Genomic DNA, 18,049 nt, shown 5'->3' on the forward strand with positions numbered 1-18,049 from the left:
CATGGCATATCCTGTTTGTTAACCTACTTTCCATCACCCAACCGCCAGCATCTGGAGGACAGCATCTCTTCAAAGGAAAAAGCACGGCTGAATACCAATCGCACCATGACCACCACTAACCAGTACTCGATCGACCAAAAGAGCACCTCAAGCGATAAAGATGCGACTGTTGAACATATGGCAGTCTCCGACAAGCACACCCTTGATCAGATACAGGTTGCCAATGCCAATGAACACAATCTAACATTTAGGGATGTTGCTAGAAAGCACCCAAAGATTATCTGGTGGTCATTCTTCTGGTGCATGTGTGCTGTCGGCTGTGAGTCTTCTTTCCCATTCCTTCAATCACGCAAGCATACCATAACACGACATGTAGAACTAACTTGTCGACCAAGGGGGTTTCGATACGCAAGTTAATGGCGCCATGGTTGGTGTGCCCGCCTTTCGCAAATACTACGGGTAAGTCACCAAAGCATCTATCCGTACGACCATTGCTTCTGATCAACTCCCAAGTCATGAACTCGACGGCGACTGGGTTATCCCCGCTGATTGGTTGACCGCCTTCAACATTGTGTCCTCAGTCGGTCAGTTCTTTGGAGGATTCGCTTGCAGTGCCATCTCTGATAGAATGGGTCGCAAGAAAAGTCTCACCTTGGGCGTCTTGATTGTCACAGGTGGCATAATGGGAGAGTCCTTTGCCTCAACTCGCGCCGCTTTCGTCGTCAGCAAGCTCATCCTCGGCGTCGGAGTCGGCTTCTACCTGACCCTTGGCCCAATCACATGCTCCGAGATCGCCCCGACTGTCCTACGTGGTCTCTCTACTGCTGGCGTGAACCTCGCTATTGCTGTCGGCCAGCTAATTTCCAACTCGGTCACCTCCGGCTTCGGTAACAGGGACGATGTGTGGGCTTTTCGGGGGCCTTTCCTTGCGCAGCTGGTCTTCTCTGTCTTTCTTTTCGTCGGTAGCTTTCTCTCTCCAGAATCGCCCTGGTACCTCGTGCGAGCTGGAAAGATGGAAGAAGCCAGGACTGTCCTTCAAGACCTGTACGGATCCGCATTCGAGGCATCAGAAAAGCTTCAGGCCATTCAACAGACAGTTGAAGAGGAAGCCAGTATGGCCAGTCCCTCATACATCTCTGCGTTTCAGGGCACTGATAGGATCCGGACACTGATTTCAATCGGCGTATTTGCTTGTCAGCACGCCGTAGGTATCATCTTCGTCCTCAGCTTCTCAACCTACTTTTTCCAACTCGCTGGCCTCGATGTCAGAAAGTCTCTCAACCTCGGTGTTGGTGTCACCGCTTGTGGTGTAGCCGGCAATATCTGTTCGTGGTTCATCGTCAACCGCTATGGTCGCCGTCCCATTTTCGTCGTTGGCATGTTCGCCTGTACCTCGATTCTTCTGCTCATCGGTATCCTCGACGTTGTGCCAACAGGTGCAGCCAAATGGGTCATGTCTTCTCTGACCGTTGTCTTCTCTTTCGTTTACTTCCTCACGATCGGTGCGGTCGCTTTTGTTCTTTTAGGCGAGGTATCTTCTCTATCCCAGAGGGCGCGAACTACAGCTTTGGCTACAGCAACCCAGGCCATCTTTGGTATTATAATGTTTTTCGCTGTCCCATATATGGTGAATCCTGACGCTGGTGTAAGCTTTTTTCTCTCTAATACACGAGTTAATAAAAACACTAACTGCTTTAGAACCTCGGTGGCAAAGTTGGTTTTATTTTTGGTGGACTCTCTGCTTTCGCTTCTATTCTCTGTATCTTTTATATTCCTGAGCTCAAGGGTCGAACTTACCAGGAGATTGATACCCTGTTCTATCGCCGAGTTCCAATCCGCAAGATGGGCTCTTATACGATCTGATAGTTAAGTGCAACTTAGCGAGCCGTACCATTATAAGCATCGTGTTTAAATTCATTAACTATTAATCTTGTGAACTTGAATAGCTTGTATTCTCTTATCTATTAAAGCTTCTAGTTACCAGCCTAGATATAACTTACCTTAATAAAATATTATAGTTTAACTTTTCCAGTAAGCCTAAATAACTTAATTAATAAAAGCCTTAATAGTTTAATTATTTTATTATAATATATATAATCCTTCTTAGAGTCATTTAATAATTCTTATATGGCAATGGGGTTTCTAAACTAGTAACCTATACTCTAATGGGTTTATATTTATAAGGATTACAAGGCATAATACTAAGTAAGGTAAAATATTATATCTCTTTAAAGTAGATATAATATATATTAGGCTTAATTACTATTAGGAGGTTTTACTAATAGCTAGAAAGCTAAGTTTATAAAAGTACTAATAAATTATTACTACTTAAACCGAGAAAGTGCTGCTGGGAGTCCAACGACCCTCTGCGCTCCACAGGCGTTTAAAGTTTTAGTAGGCCATATACTAGAGATTCTGGAAGATTCGACGAGTGTTTGGACGGCTTAGGGGTTTACAACAAGACAAGGAAGACGCCGTATACCAGTACAATTGAGGCTGCTTAGGACCTAAAAGAAGGGCCCTAGCGCCTTTGATGATTTGGATACCTCTGCAGACGAGCTATCACTTGACTTCAAGCGCCCGGTCAAGCATTCCCGCTCTCTAGAGCAGTAAACTTCCACTGTGGCGTCTACCGCGCTCTGAAGCCGAACGCTTTTATAGACTGGAGAAGATTCTACCTCACTCTGCCTCTAGGGTCGAAGGCGAAGGCGTATCGACTTGTTTAATGACCAGCCAATATTTCGTTTCGTTCAGCTCCATGGTTGTGGTTAAAGGCATTTCGAAGTCGAGTTTCAGTTGTAGAATTCTAGTACTAGCAAAGAGACTGTCTATTACATCTAACTCATCCGAAATTTGCAAATCGTTCTCAAGAAATCGGCATTTCAAAAATCCTACTCAACAGGCCGCTGGAGTAGGAATCCAACTAGTGTAACCATCTGACCTTCATAGCCCGCGCGGCTATCCAGCACCTCCCAGTCCTTGAACTTGCAGAAGCCGAGCTTCCTCATGACGCCGATGCTGCCGGCGTTGGTGGAGGCGATGAAGGCGAACAGGTGCTCGGGCACTTCCTCGCCGGCGGCGACGGCGCGCCCGACCGACGAGTGGTTGAGCTCCATCTCCACTCCCGGGGACCGGGGCAGGCGCCACCAGGCAGCCACGACAGCGGCCATGGCCTCGGAGGCGTAGCCGCAGCCCCAGTACTCGCAGCGCACGTAATAGCCGAGCGAGGGCCAGCGGGTCCGGGCGTCGACGCCGTAGACGCCGCCGGCGCCGATGAATTCGCCCGTCGCCGCCAGCCGCATGCCCCAGACGAAGGTGGCGGCCTCGCGGCCCGGGCCGGCGACGCAGTCCAGCACTGCCCGCGTCTCATCCAGGTCACGGTCCGCCCGCCCCGTCGACATGTACTCGACCACCTCGGGCTGCGTGCGCAGCGCGTGGTAGTCGGCCAGGTCCTCGTGCGACAGCGGCCGCAGCACCAGCCGCTCCGTCTCGATGCTGGCCCGCGGCGTCGCCAGCGGAAGGGTTGGCATCGTTGTCTTGACCCTGATCTTTGGTCCGGGGGCAGCCATAGCGTATGTGGCTCTGTGTGGTTCTGCTCAGGTAAATGCTCGCAGTTACATGGCGATGCCATTTTATCCCTCTGGAGCCCATGGGACGAGCAGTCTCGGGTTTGCCGTAATTGCAGCGAGGCGACAATAGCCGTTTCGGGACATGAGCCAGCCCCACCATGCCCATACCTGGAAATGGTAGTGTGAGTCATAACAGGGTGTGTATTTCGTGTCTCGTGCTCGCAACATTTACGATCATGTTCTGTTTGCATGTGATTCCAGAAGGTTTCGCGCCCAAGAAGGGCTTCTTGAGCAGGGAATATGACGGTTGGGACAGAAGCAGCTGGTGCTGGCTTGGAAAGCGGCAGACTTCATGAACTCAGAGGTACCTCTTCAAAGTGTCTCTTTAGAGGGCAAGCAAAGTTTCTTGTACCGAACATGTCGCAATTAAACAACTTCCTATGCTGGAAATCTCTCCTATCTGTAGAGCCTCCCCTTCCTCAGCGGCTCGGCTTTATCCTGTTTCAAGCCTAGAGCGATGCGGTCAATGTCGGCATTCGCCTTGACATTCTGCATCATGACCTCGATGCCCTTGAGGACGCGGAGGCGCTCGCTCCCGCTCATGCCGCTGTTGAGCTTGTGCTTGGGCAGGTGGACGTACTTTGAATTGCGGACCAAGGAGCTGGAGTAGCCCAGCACGTCGGGCGCGACGGTTATACTCTAGATGACGACGCTGAAGCAGCTGGCCAAGACCAGGAGCGCGACGCATATCAGGAAAGCCGTAGCCCAGCGCTAGTCAACAATGTAAAGCGTCTTATCCGCGCACTCCACAAAGGCAGGGACCGTCTCGAAGTCCAGGCTCGGGCTTTTTTCGTGCTTGCCACCATCGGCAATGTAAAACTTATTGAAATCAAAGACCGAGTCATTCTATTGTTTGACTGCAATGCAAAAGTTACATTTGAGCTGCTGTACAATCTTTCGGCGGAGTGGATTCACCATGTTGACAAGGGAGTTATCGCTCAACCCCACCCACCATCTCAGACCCGCCCTGTCCCCACCAGGTCGATTTCGATGATAGTTTCGCGGTCTGGTGTGTTCAAACCCAGAGAATCAGATTTCCCTGCTGGCTAGCATTGCGAGCCGATGTAGATAGGTCCTTATTTACCTAGGGTATGTAAGAGCTCTTTCCCAGATAGGAAGGGTCTGAGAGTTTATAATATAATCTGCCGCAGATTCAAGAAAGAAAGTAACTAAAGCCCAGGGCCGACTTGATAGAAATACATATCTAAAATGTTTGAAGATAGAGTTATAGAAATGCATATTGGCGCTGAGCCTAAATAGCTCAAACTGTTTGCTTATTGTGAATTGGTTTAGACCGAGGTTCAGAGACGACAATGTTGGTTTTTAGGTGAAGGGTTGAGTCCTCAAGGCGGAGGCCAAGAGTAGCAGCTGTTTCCTTCTATAACAGAATATAGCCCAGGCACTGCAACTAAATGCCTTCTAAAAATTGCGCTTATTAGGGATCTCTGATTCGAGATAGATGTATTTCCTGGCTCCCAGAGACCAAAGTGTCCTATTTATTCAGTATCTTATTAGGGGTCTTTATTACTATATTACAGTCTATACAGCATTATTCGCTTACCCTCTCCAATAATCCTTGGAATGACTCAGGCATGGCTCCGGTTACGAGGCTCTGGAAAGTGACCTTAGTCCCCAACTCCAGAAAGTCTACCAATGATAGCGTGTGATGTGTGGTTACACGAGGCCAACCGCATGGCTCTCTGTGGGAAGTGATAGAGTCGGCGAATAAGCAAATGGGAGAAGGGTTATCGTGCTTACTGTGCATATAGTTACCCCCCTTCAACCCCATATGGAACTAGAAAGACCGCGACAAAACCCCATGGGAGACGTAATTTGAGCCAGTTTCTCCATTCTTGAGATTATTCCTCTTTGTCCTTGCAAGATCATGGCTACCCCACCTAGACCCTCAACCCTCGCAGACAACAGTCCGCAATGGGCATCTGGATGTCCAACCTGCATGGCTATCTGGCTCCAATTCTCAGGCCCTGAATCTGCACCTGACATAAATCTTGGATCTTATGAAGAAGCGCTTTCGACTGCGTTTCCCCGCCACAAAGAGCTGATACAAGAGTTTGTTCACTATATCCGCTCTGAAGAACCGAATAGCCAAAGCTTCGATAGTAGTGACTTGGGGTTCAGAAAACCACGCCAAGGCTTTAGCATATCTATCAGTCAATCTGTATCTGGCAGCGGCCATCTCTGGAATTTGCTATTGGTGAAGAAAGATGACGTACCTGAGCACCCAGGTAATGGGCGCGTACTCGACACGGACTGGGTCGATATCGGATTTATTAAGAAATGGAAGAACAGATGCATTTCTTCGCATGGCGTCAAATGCCAAAACCCTCTTGAAGTATAGTCTACCCGCCCTGCTTGGCTAGTCGACGTGCAGAAGCAGTGCGTTGTCCCGGGCCATGAACCCGTTGACTACGTGGCGATAAGTTACACTTATGGAAGCCATACTCCACCAATAATTACTTCAACCGCCTTCAAAGGGCTACAAAAGCCGTTCGCTCTGGCAACCCCCGAGTTCTCAGACTTTGTCTCGCCTATCATTCGCCACGCCATGTACCTAACCTCAGCCATTGACGAGCGTTGCCTGTGGGCTGATGCACTCTGTGTCACTCACCACGATCCCGAGGTTGCTTCTGAGCAGTTGAGGTCAATGGGGGCCATCTATGTTAATGCGGTTGCGACTATCATTGCCACAGATGGTGACTCTAGGTCTGGGGTACCTGGTCTCAAGGGCATATCCAACCCCCGAGGGCTGAGCCAGAATGTCATTCCTTTTGGGGACGAGAGGCTCATTCTTCGGAACACTTCCTTTCTGGACGAGATGATTTTATTTCCTACCCAGCGTCAGCATTATTATCAAAGAGGCCGGACAATTCAAGAATATGCATTGGCGAATAGAAAGATCATATTCAATAACCTCGAGATCCACTGGGTATGCTCATGTAGTTTATGGCATGAAGAACTGACGCTTTTCACCGAGATCGATAATTAGCTCCATCTTCACTCTAATATCGTGATGGATGGGCTCCCATACGACTCATCTCTTCGCCGCTATCTTGACGAATACAACCAGCGGTCGTTGTCCTTTGAGGAAGATGCCCTCCCTGCTCTCTCCAGTTTACTATCAGTCTTCAGTCGAACCTTCGAATGTGGATTTCTGTATGGGATTCCAGAGATGTTGTTCGAGCATAGTCTCTGCTGGCGAGCATCTGGGACGAAAGGTCTGCAACGCCGCACCGCGTCAAGCAGACCTATCGAAAGTCGTTTCGAATCTTCCGACCTTCCTTCGTGGTCGTGGCTAGGTTGGAAAGGCTCTGTCTATACGCGCAGCCAGACAGGAACTCGGGTTGACAGCAACTAGATCTCTGAAAAAGAATATGTTGAAGAAGCTTTTCCTATTACTGAGTGGTACATAAGTAGCTTACCAACTGATCCGCAGGAGCAAAGGCGAAGAATTCGACCGAGCTGGTTCGAGAAACGTGAGCGATATAAGGATTTCACCAAACCTATGCCACCAGGGTGGAAGCGTGTACCAGTACCCGAAAGTGAGCCCCGCCTCTGCCCTGATGGCTGCAGCAGATATCTCTTCGAGCATGAATCTATGCTTGAGACCTATGGGAGAATTTCGGAGTGGTACTACCCATTTCCTGTGAGTGAGATCCAGGAATCAACAGCTCCCTTTATGCCAGAGCAAACCCCATATTTATTCTGTGAGACAGTCCAAGCCAGGCTGTCAGGATATCAACAGGATTCTGATAAGCTACAATACCCGTGGGAAAACGAATCAAAGCTTTGCGATAGACTTGGAAAGGACATTGGAAAATTGCACATTCCTAACAAGGAAACAAGGGATCGGTTCCCGGAGAATGTGAACGGAGCTGAGATAGACCTACCGGTTGATATAGTAGCGGTGTGCAGATTGAAAAGATGTTCCAAGACATGGGATTGAGAACATTGGGAGACACGACTCCCGATTTTTAAGGAGGATTTATACCTTGTGCTCTGGGTTGAGTGGAAGGATGGTATTGCGTACCAAGTTGCAAGCGGGGAGGTCATAGCAGCTAAGTGGGAAAATCTAGAAGGTTTCTCTTATCCTTGGGTAAATACTAAGCCAGGCTTGGAGAGGAGTGGCTGTAGATAACTAGGACATATCTGGACTTTTAAAGGCTTTGACCTGTATACAAGTAGCTAAGTATATTAAGTTCCTTCTATCTTGGGCTCCCCTTAATGCCATATTCTAAAAGCTTAGCCCATATTTCTAAGTCTTATATATATCCCTCTAAATCTAAAGAGTAATTAAACTATTTATAAACGTTTTTAGGTTTTAAGATATTATAAATAAATAAAAAATTTTATTTAAAAGTACGTAAATTAATACTTAGAAAAAATAAATAAAAAAGCCATATTCTGGTGATCTTTTATATAAAGCCTATATATTCTCTATATTATCTCTTCTCCCTGTTGTTATATAAATAGTATTAACACTGTGCTTTATAAAAGTGCAATCATTGGTTGCACAGATGTGTCAAGACATCTGAAGGAGTAAACAATTGCATAATCTCGACCAATGTCGACAAATAACGTTCGTTGACCAAGCGCCCGACGTAGCAGGGGTAGTGAGGCCTGTGGGGTGAACAAGTAGGCATCAGACTCAACCATGAGGCGGGGAAGTGCGGCTGAATTAACTTGTTATTTAGCGCCCGTTTATTGTGGGGAGCTGAAAAGCCAATCTTGCAATATTGGATTCATTCAGCAAAGATCAGCCCGCCCTGGTATACTCCTTGAGCGGCGGTGATGGGAAGCATCATGTCAGCCCATCATTACCTAGCTTTGGAAGGAAGAGCCTCCTGATAACCCTTGAAATAAAGCCATCAGGGGACTGCCGTTAGTATGGCTGATAACATAGATTTTTATTTCTCATAATGAGGCCTGCCACTACAGGAAGAAGTGGCGTTGAATTGTTCGTGACTGTCAACCAGCTAACAATGTAGGCGCTTTGCGGGCTCAATCAGACACCTGGATTGTCTGCACAATATCATTTTATAAAGATACACCGTGCTTACGCAAGTGGGGTTTTTTTTTGTAAGCCATCTCCAGTACGTGTCACCTGAGCAGTTTTTGACCTGGTATCTTGCATCGAGCCTCACCAATCGGTTTTTAATACCTAAAACAGAAGTCTTGCAGGCGTCAAACATCTTTCTTCAATAATTCATTTAGGATTGGCCTTGGATACCTTCTGTCGACATCCAACTAAACTCAAAGTAAAATCAGGCTGCAGGTATCCTCATGATGGCTCAATACGGTCTACTAGAAGTATACAATGGAGAAAATGCGCAAGCCGAGTAAGTTTGATTGTTGTTACCACGTCACTCAACTCACACAAATCCATCTAGCATTGTCTTTTTACATGGATTGCGGGGAGATCGAGAAAAAACCTGGACAAAGAATGGAGTCGTCTGGCCAAAAGATCTATTATCAAATGATATTCCCGCAACTCGCATCTTTCTCTTTGGCTATGACACCAATATCACTAGTGCCGGTCAGTCGGGTGTTACCAAGACTGAAATCCATAGTGATGCCGAGGACGTGTGTGCGAAGCTGGCAGCAGAACGATTAAGCACACAAACCGTTAGTGACTTCAGCCGAAGTACGATGTTTCCTTTCGCGTATGGAAATGCTTACTCTTGGACGTGGAAATAGGTGGACCGACCAATAATCTTCGTTGCTCACAGCCTCGGCGGTCTAGTTGCTGCTCAGATTCTGGTTCATGGGGAGCATAAACCTGAGAACTCGGCAGAAGCGTGGATCGCTAAGAATGTCCGTGGCATAATATTCTTGGGAACACCGTTCCGAGGATCCTCAGTGGCGAAGCCCGCTGAAGTTGTCCGCAGAGTTCTTGACTTTTTCGGGGTCGACACACAGCAGCAAACTTTGAAGCTTCTGGGGGTTGACTCCGAGCGCCTTGATGAACTCACAAGAGCGTTTCCGCAGGTTCTCAATAAGCGCAGATCCTCCAAAAATATCGACCGCAGGATCGAAGCTTTTTTCTTCTATGAGACTCTAAAGACAAGCTGGGGTATAGGATCGGTACAGGTATAGTCCCTTTTCTTGAACTCTCGTCCCAGCCAGTGGACAAATATTGAGATTGACGCATTTAGATCGTTGAAACCGAATCCGCTCAACTTCATGGTTGTGGTGATGCCGCACCTATTCGCGCTGATCATATTGGTATCTGCAAGTTCGAGACAAAGGATGCTGACGGCTATGTTACTGTTGTGGCGGCAATTCGGAAAGCCATGATACCACCAGGCATATCCCCATCAAATGTGAGAGCCTTGTACGCCGGTGGGTACCGACATACCGATGCTAATTATCAGTGTAGGGTGGCAGGATCATCAATATCCTTGGGAAGGCTGTAAATGTCGCCAACGATAGCATCAGTATTGGGAGCCAAGTGAACAATCTGTAGTGGCACCCTCTGTTATAAATTCATTAACTACCAACTATAATGGAGGGTCCCAGGAGTCTGCGGATGAATTCTAGTATTTTTACAATGGCTGTCGTAGCAAGCTAAACATAGTTCATTGTGTCACTCGTCTGATCATGAAAGTGGTAATGAAAAAAGATATCATGCTCTTATCGTCTGTGTGGGCAGCCTACAATTCAGTCGTAGGGTCGGCAAGTACTTGTGTTGTTACGCGTTGGAAATATCATGTTAAATGTATACTAAATAGATCCATTTTATGACAGACAAACATAATCTCGAATATCCTCATCAATCAAGGCCACTAAAGAGTGCTCCTCTGGTGCACAATAAGGCTGCGAGACGTTGATGTTGGCCCTTTGCGTCTCGGTTATTGGGACCCATATTTATCACCGGGGTGATGCCCATCGTGCTGTTTGTTTCCAGCAGTGGTCAGGGCGGGGTGAGAATATCGAGGTGTGTAGGTTGATGCCTAAATGCCAAATCCAGCGTCTGTACTTGGTGATATGTGACGGGCCCACCCAGCGAGTGCTGCAGTGTGTGGCACAGGGATGGCTAGAATGAGTTGTCTTGGTTGGCCAACGCCCCCTCCATTACGCTCTATCCCGTTTGTAGTAGGCAATGAAGTTAAGACAAGACGTGTTGGGTGAAATGCATGCAGGGTTTGTTGTGACGTGGCCAGAAGTAAAGGACTTTTGTCCTTTGTACATATTGATGAAAATTGGCACTTGCATCAAGTGATGCATCAGACGTGATTGGGTCTCAACAAGAAGAAATAGATGTACTTGACGGTTGCTTATGTGCATGGTCGTTCTTCCTGGATTCTTACGAGATCAATTCTCTTTCCAAATTTGATACCCGGCCTTCACAATGACCGACATGCACATAGGGAAGGCTGCCAACGTCGGTCACGTTGAAATCGCCCAGCAGACTAATAATGTCTACGACACAGATGTAAGTGGGTTTCCAGACACGCGATGTCCTCTTGTGGATACATCCGCGAGCGATATCTGACAGCGATTTAGGTAGAGAAAGACTCGTGCCTCAAAGACCTTTATATCACTAACCCCAGCGCCGATAAAAAACGGATTGAACGTGACAAGGGCGGTCTGCTTAAAGACTGTTACAGCTGGATTCTATACAATGACAATTTCGTGCAATGGCGCGACGATCCAGAACAACACTTACTCTGGATCAAAGGCGACCCCGGAAAAGGCAAGACGATGCTTCTAGCTGGGCTTATTACAGAGCTAGAGAAAACGTCACATGACGGTATCTTTTACTTCTTCTGCCAAGCTGCACGGCCTTCCCACCGAACTGCATCAAATGTGCTTCGCGGGATCATTTGGTTTCTCGTCAGCAAGCGACCAGGTTTAAAATCTTATGTTCGCAGGGAATATGATCAAGCTGGTTCAAATATTTTCACCGATCATAACGCTTGGTACGCACTATCAGGGATCCTTACCGCCATCCTCGAAGATAAGACATCTGCAGATTATATCATCATTATTGATGCCTTGGACGAGTGCATCGAAGGTCGCGAGAAACTTGTTGGCTACATTAGTCAGTGTTTAATCTCATGCAAAGCCAAATGGGTCATCTCTAGCCGCAACTGGCCTGAGATAGAATCACAGCTTGATGCAACGCAAAGTCAAGTTCAATTACAACTGGAACTCAACCACGCTTCGATCTCAAATGCTGTCCTCAAATTCGTTGATAGCAAGATCGACCGGCTCAATTCAACATATGATCGGCCTAATCGAGAGCGTATCCGCAAACATCTTCTTGATAACGCGAATGATACATTTCTTTGGGTTGCTTTGGTATGCCAAGAACTGGGAAAGCCCGGTGTCAATAACTACCACAGTTCCAACATCCTAAAACGCTTCCCTGCTGGACTGAACGAGCTTTACGCAAGGATGATATGCGACATCAAAGAGCAAGATATGGACTGGTGTAGAGCTATCCTTGCCGCGATTGCTGTTGCTTTAAGGCCCCTGAGTCTACAGGAGCTAGCCGCGGCTGACGGAATTCTTACTGAGTGGGTTGAAGACAAGAAAACTCTATCAAGCCTCGTTACATCCTGTGGCTCCCTCTTGACTATACGAGAGAATAAAGTCTACACTGTCCATCAGTCGGTCAATGATTTCTTACGCGATACACCCAAGATCTTACCTTCAGGTATAGGACAACAACATTACTTCATTTTCGACTGTAGCCTAAATGTCATGCACGATAGGCTCCATCGAAATCTCTACAAACTCAAAGACAGTTGTGCCTTGATCGACGAGATAGATGTTTTAGAAGGCTCGTCTCTGACTATTATTGGATATGCCTGCGTCTACTGGGTTGATCACTTCTGTTCATGGCTTCTGACCGACAATCAACACCAAAACAACTTCTGTTATACTATGATAACCCAGTTCTTGGAGAATAAGTACCTCTACTGGCTTGAGGCTATGAGTCTGTTGCGGTGTACCTCAGAGGCAATCGAGGCAATGCAGAGACTGGAAGATAAGTTGGTAGGTAGTGATATCTCGAGAGAATTAAATCAGCGATTAACTATCATGCAGGAGGGTAGAGTTTCTGACGAGCTAAAGCTTTTGGTCAAAGACGCTGTACGTTTCGCTTCTAAACACAGAACCATCATGGATGTTGCACCACTTCAACTCTATGACTCGGCTTTAATATTGACCCCCCAACTCAGCAAGATCAAAGGATGTTTCAATCAGGAAATCAACAAATTCATAGATGTATTCTCCCCCAACTTCCAACGTTGGGATGCCTGTCTCCAGACTATTCCAGGTATAGCAAGTCGATTCGATAACTCGGCCATATGCGAATTTTCACCTGATGGTGGGCAGGTTGCAACGATCAACAGTAACGCCGACAGTTTACTCTTGATGGACGCTTCCACTGGTGGACTTGTCAAGTCGATTGAATCTCCGGGAGGTCGCCTGCACAAATTTACATTCTATCCAAGCGGAGATCATCTTGTCACATTATCTGGCGACACAAGAGACGAAACAAGACTCTCCATCTTCCATCTGCCTAACGTGGAACGCAGTAAATCCTTCACATTTCTCAAAAGTAGCGGATCAACCATTCTATCCGTGTCTCCAGACGGAAAATTACTTGCAATAGCATCAGACTACCACACCGTGGACATTTGGCATATGGCGAGCGAAACAAAAGTGGACAGCTGCCATACAATACCAGGCTGCTTTATCCTGTATATTTTCTGGATAAATATTCCTTCGCATCCACAGGCTCTCTTAATTCTAGGATGGGACGATATTTCTATTTGGGGTCTTGATACGAGACATCAAGCGTCCAAGCTAATGTCGCTGAAGGGCATAGAACTTTCTTACGCTGCCACGATTAGCCGTGATCGGGCATGCTGTGCGGTATTCCAAGGTCGGAAAGAGCTCGTATTGTACTCTTGGGGGTCATCCATAACCGTGCAGAAGATTGCGCGATTCGACCGAATGAAGTATGTAAATGATGCATCATGGGTAGCCGATGGCCGTTTAATAGCCCTTTGTGGTGACTTCGGCATCGAATTATGGGATTTAGAAGCGAAGAGACTGGTAGCGCAGGTACGGGGCGATCCTGCTAAGACAATATGCTATGGAAGGAATCGCCAACTTGCTTCGCTCGGGTTTCAAAACGGCACTCTCAAGATTTGGAGCCTGGACACAATCTTGAGCCATTCGAAACCTACCACCCAACAGTCTGCCAGCATAGTCAGGGCGTTTATCACATCGCCAAGTGGCAAGGTCGCTGTCATCAGTAACAACGCAAAATTCGACATGTTAAGCATAGTAGTCGATGGCAGATTTCACCATCTCCCCAAGACACTTCAAAATTCGCCTCCAGCGGCATATTACACAACTGAGTCACTAGTATTTGGTCACGACGACTACTTTGCTGTGGCCACCAACCTTGGTGCCATTGATGTGTTTAATTTCGACCACGATACGGGCCTCTACTATTGCGAGCGACGCATTGGAGAGCACTCGACTGATAGGATCCGTTTCAATGACTGTACGATCATACAATTTTGGTCACAAGGGCAGATCATGACTTTGGATACTCGCATAAGATTCTGGGATCTAAAGACAGGCATATGCTCGCGGGTATTATCTATCCCCATTGAATCTTGGAATATTAGATCAGCCGTTACAGCCGACGGCCGAGTAGCTATGGCCGAACGTTTGTACAGTGCTTGGATAGTGATATGGGACATCATGAACGGAAAGGAAATCCAACATTTTGAGCTTGGAGGTCTCCTAAACCATCCAGACTTGGTTTTCAGCCTTTCACTCGATTCTCGTGGTATATTGGCGATCTGCACTCAACGTTATATATTCATTGGAAATGCGAACGACGGTACCTGGATTCGGGGTTACTCTTTGTCGGCCGTCGTTCCACGTATGACATTTTTGACCCCCGGGCTACGGCTCGACACGGGCTTTGGCGTTCTCAAATACGATTTAAGAGATGATGGTTCTGATGACATACCGAGATTGGTTGCAGATGATTATTGGGACCCGCGGTACCTTAGACTATCATATACGAAATCTGAGGCCTGGCTTATGAAAGGCTCTAGGAGGATATTGTGGATTCCTCGCCAGGATGTCGATCCAAAACGGTTCTCGATTCAAACAGACTTGGAGACAGGTAGATCAAAAGTTATACTAGTCCATGATGAGTGTTTGCTTATATTAAATATTAAGATAGATTATATATAATAAGTTGTGTATTTAGACAGTGTGTTTTTTTAATTAGTATACCTTGATGTATTATATTCGTCTCAACCTGGGTTCCATTTAACATCATCGCCTGGGAACTTGGTCCTCATCTTCAACTCAATCTGTCTAGGTCTCTTCTTAAGCATCGATGAAGTCAAAGAGTATCTTGTGTCAATTTGTGCTCTTTACCTTTGTGTTGGGACTGCAGCTCTTTTTACCCCTCAACCTTATCACCTCGTCACAAAAACTAGGTCTCTTTCATAAGAGGGAAAGAATGTCTCATTTTGGCAGCTGAGTTCCAAGATTCTAGTCAATAATCTCGTACATCCACCCAATAGCCTCGCTACAAGAATACCAATGCCAATCACATACAGTTGACGCTTAGCTCCCGACCTCACTATTGGGCCATGCCATCTTTCAGCTGCAGTCTGAGCACTGCACTGCAGTAGTGTCTCGCAGATCTCGCCCGCCACTGACGTGGCCCCAAGATGCATCACTTTATAAGACAAGACCTTTTCTGCATTTTGTAACATTCATTTCATCTCTGTCTGCACCATACCAAGTCTTTCCATTTCGTAGTTAATTCAGTCATGTCCACTGTTGAGATCAACGACGCAGTGTTCTGCCAAGAACATCTCGCAGAAATTGTCAGTATGCCATCTCTTGTCCAGACCTATACATAACTAACATATTGTCCATAGTGTGAAGATTGCAGTGTCGACTTACGTGAGGAGAACGACGCTTTCTACGGAGTACGTTGACCTTCTTTTTTTCCCTAAAAGCAAAACTATTTATTTACACTCCTTACTCGCGATGTAGTTTGACTCTGTGGAGCGCGATGCAATCGAAAGTCCACATGCCTCCATCAACGACGATGGCGTTTATATGTGCAAGAAACATGACAGCGCTAGTAATTCACGACCATTTCCCGCGGAAAAATGGAATTCTAACCGGAAGGTGTAGCGTGCAATCAGTGTTTTGGTTGGAAGAAGAAGATCACCAAAGCTCGGATGGACGCCAAAAAGGCTGGCAAGCACTAGTGGCTAGAGGAGCGGCCTCTCCTTCATCAGTCATTATCTAATTCCACCATTCTACCTCCTCTGTCTGAACTCAAGCCTCCTCCTAAACGCTACCAACTTGGGAACAATCTCACTCGCAAGCCTCCAATTCAAATTCTCTTGATAGCTTGAGAACTTGAGCACTGATGTAACCCTGATGCCGCGATAGACACCCTCAGCATCATGCATCGCCATCGGCCAGAGATTCTCAAGAAACGCGCTTTGCATGATCAACAGAGCGCCGAGCTCATCCCAAAGAAGACTCCCCAGTATGCGCAAAGTTCCCTTGTAGCCCGGTGACTCGACGTTCTCTTCGTCGGTTGGTTTGTACTTCTTGTCAACGGCAACGACGAATTTCTCTTTCCCGGGCTCTGGCTCGAGATATGATTTCATGGTTGCTTCGTCGATGACGAGGAATACTCTCTCGTGTACCGCCTGATCTGAAATGGTTTCGAAATGCCTGCATAATTTTTAGCCTTTTTCATTGTCTTCACATCATTGAACTTACTTCTTGGCAGCTTCAATATCATCGTCTAGAATATCCTTCTCCTTACCATCAATCCATTGTATCTTGCACGCTTTTCTTATATCATTGATGCCAACCGTCCCTCGTCCCCAATCCGAAATATCAGCCTCAAGCTTTGCCTTGAACAAATCCCACTTCTCAGGACTATATCCATGACACAGCCTATACGCCACAAAGCCCAAACGTTTGTTCGATTTTCGTCGAGCATACTCAATCCATGGCACAAAGTCAGGATGGTTTGGAAGACCTCGTAGTTCTTCCCTAGCCATAGCCTGTGCGTCAATCTGACTAATCACCGAGATAACCATACACGCTGGGTCAGTGACGCCAACGGAGCCTCGAAGCTGTCTAAAGTCCTCATGCTCGAAATGACTGTACATCTCCTTCCGGTCGAGATATCTGACACGTTTGGTGTAGTCAGACGCTCGCCATGCTAGATTCGCAGACCAGCTGATCGTTTCTGTGCGAAAGCCACCTCCATGGGCTTCTGTGAGTCGATCGTCCTCTTTCACTGGAAGACTATCGCCTTTGTATCCATCCGTGGGCATCATTATGGTGTAATCAGCCTGAGAGGTGTTTTCGGCAAGGTCGTGCAGCTTGTTTGTCAGTTCCCATTGTTTGTCGCTGTAATGATCCGGGTGATCAGGTTGATGCAGCGCGAGCTCTTGCACAATTGACTCTCGTATGCGATCAATGTGCTCGATGATCCAGTGGTGTGCATTCTCACAGATAGAGTCGTATTGGGCTCTGATGAACTCATACCAGAGACCAGTGACTGATACATATTCATACACGCCGTCCTCCGCTTCCGCTTTCCTCTTTGCATTGATCGCCTGCTCAAACACCTTGAGATGGTCCCATATCAAGTTATAAGTCTTTCGCAAAGCCGCCTTGGTGCGCTTTGTGTTCAGGTAGATAAAGACATTGATGACCGCAACGAAGTAACTACAGGCTTCGGGGAATCTGTCCGGATGATCAAGCCCCAACTCTTGCCATCGTCTCTCAGATATCGGTGGCAACCCTTCCCAAAGCCTCGACTTCATAGCATGAAGTTCTTTGGCAATCGGCCAGAGTCTGGAACTGTCTTCATAAGAACCAATTCGAATACCTATCCATTCCCCAGTCGATCTCGCTTGTCGATTAAGTGGAGCAGGCGCCCATTCCGAAGCTGGTCTAGTCAAGTTCTTGACCTCCTCGACCGTAAGCAATGGGCGAGACGTTTTTCGATCGCCAGGAAGTTCTCCGTTCATGAGAAATTCAAAGAAGTGAGGAATTGTTTGAGGATCCATGATACGGTCTGTGATCCACAATTGATGCTTCTTCCCAGGTTGCGGACCGAAGACTAAATGGCTGATGTCTGTAGGGCTGTTTTTTCGTTTGATCCGCGCTTGACGGAGATGAGGCGTGGCTGGTGTCCCATTCTGGGTCAGAGCCATGTCTAGCTGTAACATCCGGCCGCTTAGACCCGACATTGTTGCGATATGGTGATGGTTTGCTTTATTGTACTGAATTGGTGATAAAAATAGATGTCGTTGAGTGAGGTGATCATGGAAAAGGGGAAGACTTTTTAAGTAATTCGTAGC

General features: G+C 47.0%; 7 protein-coding genes across 7 annotated transcripts; 5 read left to right on the plus strand and 2 right to left on the minus strand.

Moving 5' to 3' along the window:
• Nucleotides 1-105: 105 nt before the first annotated feature.
• On the plus strand, nt 106-1,863 carry FOBCDRAFT_242969 (general substrate transporter; the record flags this gene model as incomplete). The annotated part of the gene is made up of 4 exons (XM_031187630.2): nt 106-319; nt 396-459; nt 514-1,645; nt 1,699-1,863. 4 exons carry the CDS (start codon nt 106-108, stop codon nt 1,861-1,863), a joined length of 1,575 nt encoding a protein of 524 aa, XP_031034895.2.
• A 952-nt stretch (nt 1,864-2,815) lies between these two features.
• FOBCDRAFT_297683 (GNAT domain-containing protein) lies at nt 2,816-3,637 on the minus strand. The gene has a single exon (XM_031187629.3). It carries the CDS (start codon nt 3,567-3,569, stop codon nt 2,892-2,894), a length of 678 nt encoding a protein of 225 aa, XP_031034894.2. The 5' UTR covers nt 3,570-3,637; the 3' UTR covers nt 2,816-2,891.
• Nucleotides 3,638-5,514: 1,877 nt separating this feature from the next.
• FOBCDRAFT_242970 (uncharacterized protein) lies at nt 5,515-7,747 on the plus strand (the record flags this gene model as incomplete). Its single annotated transcript, XM_059610503.1, has 7 exons — nt 5,515-5,982; nt 6,022-6,376; nt 6,509-6,576; nt 6,637-6,990; nt 7,051-7,554; nt 7,606-7,695; nt 7,727-7,747. The coding sequence occupies 7 exons, from the start codon at nt 5,515-5,517 to the stop codon at nt 7,745-7,747; spliced, it is 1,860 nt and encodes a 619-aa protein (XP_059465671.1).
• Nucleotides 7,748-8,933: 1,186 nt separating this feature from the next.
• FOBCDRAFT_263650 (Alpha/Beta hydrolase protein) lies at nt 8,934-10,146 on the plus strand (the record flags this gene model as incomplete). The annotated part of the gene is made up of 5 exons (XM_059611327.1): nt 8,934-8,986; nt 9,038-9,272; nt 9,345-9,737; nt 9,803-9,970; nt 10,027-10,146. The coding sequence occupies 5 exons, from the start codon at nt 8,934-8,936 to the stop codon at nt 10,111-10,113; spliced, it is 936 nt and encodes a 311-aa protein (XP_059465672.1). The 3' UTR covers nt 10,114-10,146.
• An 852-nt stretch (nt 10,147-10,998) lies between these two features.
• FOBCDRAFT_205698 (uncharacterized protein) lies at nt 10,999-15,146 on the plus strand (the record flags this gene model as incomplete). Its single annotated transcript, XM_059609157.1, has 4 exons — nt 10,999-11,082; nt 11,154-12,650; nt 12,702-14,811; nt 14,920-15,146. 4 exons carry the CDS (start codon nt 10,999-11,001, stop codon nt 15,144-15,146), a joined length of 3,918 nt encoding a protein of 1,305 aa, XP_059467786.1.
• A 326-nt stretch (nt 15,147-15,472) lies between these two features.
• FOBCDRAFT_278569 (uncharacterized protein) lies at nt 15,473-15,922 on the plus strand (the record flags this gene model as incomplete). The annotated part of the gene is made up of 4 exons (XM_054706604.2): nt 15,473-15,529; nt 15,584-15,634; nt 15,702-15,792; nt 15,846-15,922. 4 exons carry the CDS (start codon nt 15,473-15,475, stop codon nt 15,920-15,922), a joined length of 276 nt encoding a protein of 91 aa, XP_054562579.2.
• On the minus strand, nt 15,601-18,023 carry FOBCDRAFT_230393 (uncharacterized protein). Its single transcript, XM_031187624.3, has 2 exons — nt 16,449-18,023; nt 15,601-16,400 (listed from the first exon to the last, which is right to left on the minus strand). Exons 1-2 carry the CDS (start codon nt 17,936-17,938, stop codon nt 15,974-15,976), a joined length of 1,917 nt encoding a protein of 638 aa, XP_031034889.2. The 5' UTR covers nt 17,939-18,023; the 3' UTR covers nt 15,601-15,973.
• Between the last annotated feature and the right edge of the window lie 26 nt (nt 18,024-18,049).

The sequence above is a fragment of the Fusarium oxysporum genome, chromosome VIII (assembly GCF_013085055.1).
Source record: "Fusarium oxysporum Fo47 chromosome VIII, complete sequence".
Lineage (NCBI taxonomy): Eukaryota > Fungi > Ascomycota > Sordariomycetes > Hypocreales > Nectriaceae > Fusarium > Fusarium oxysporum.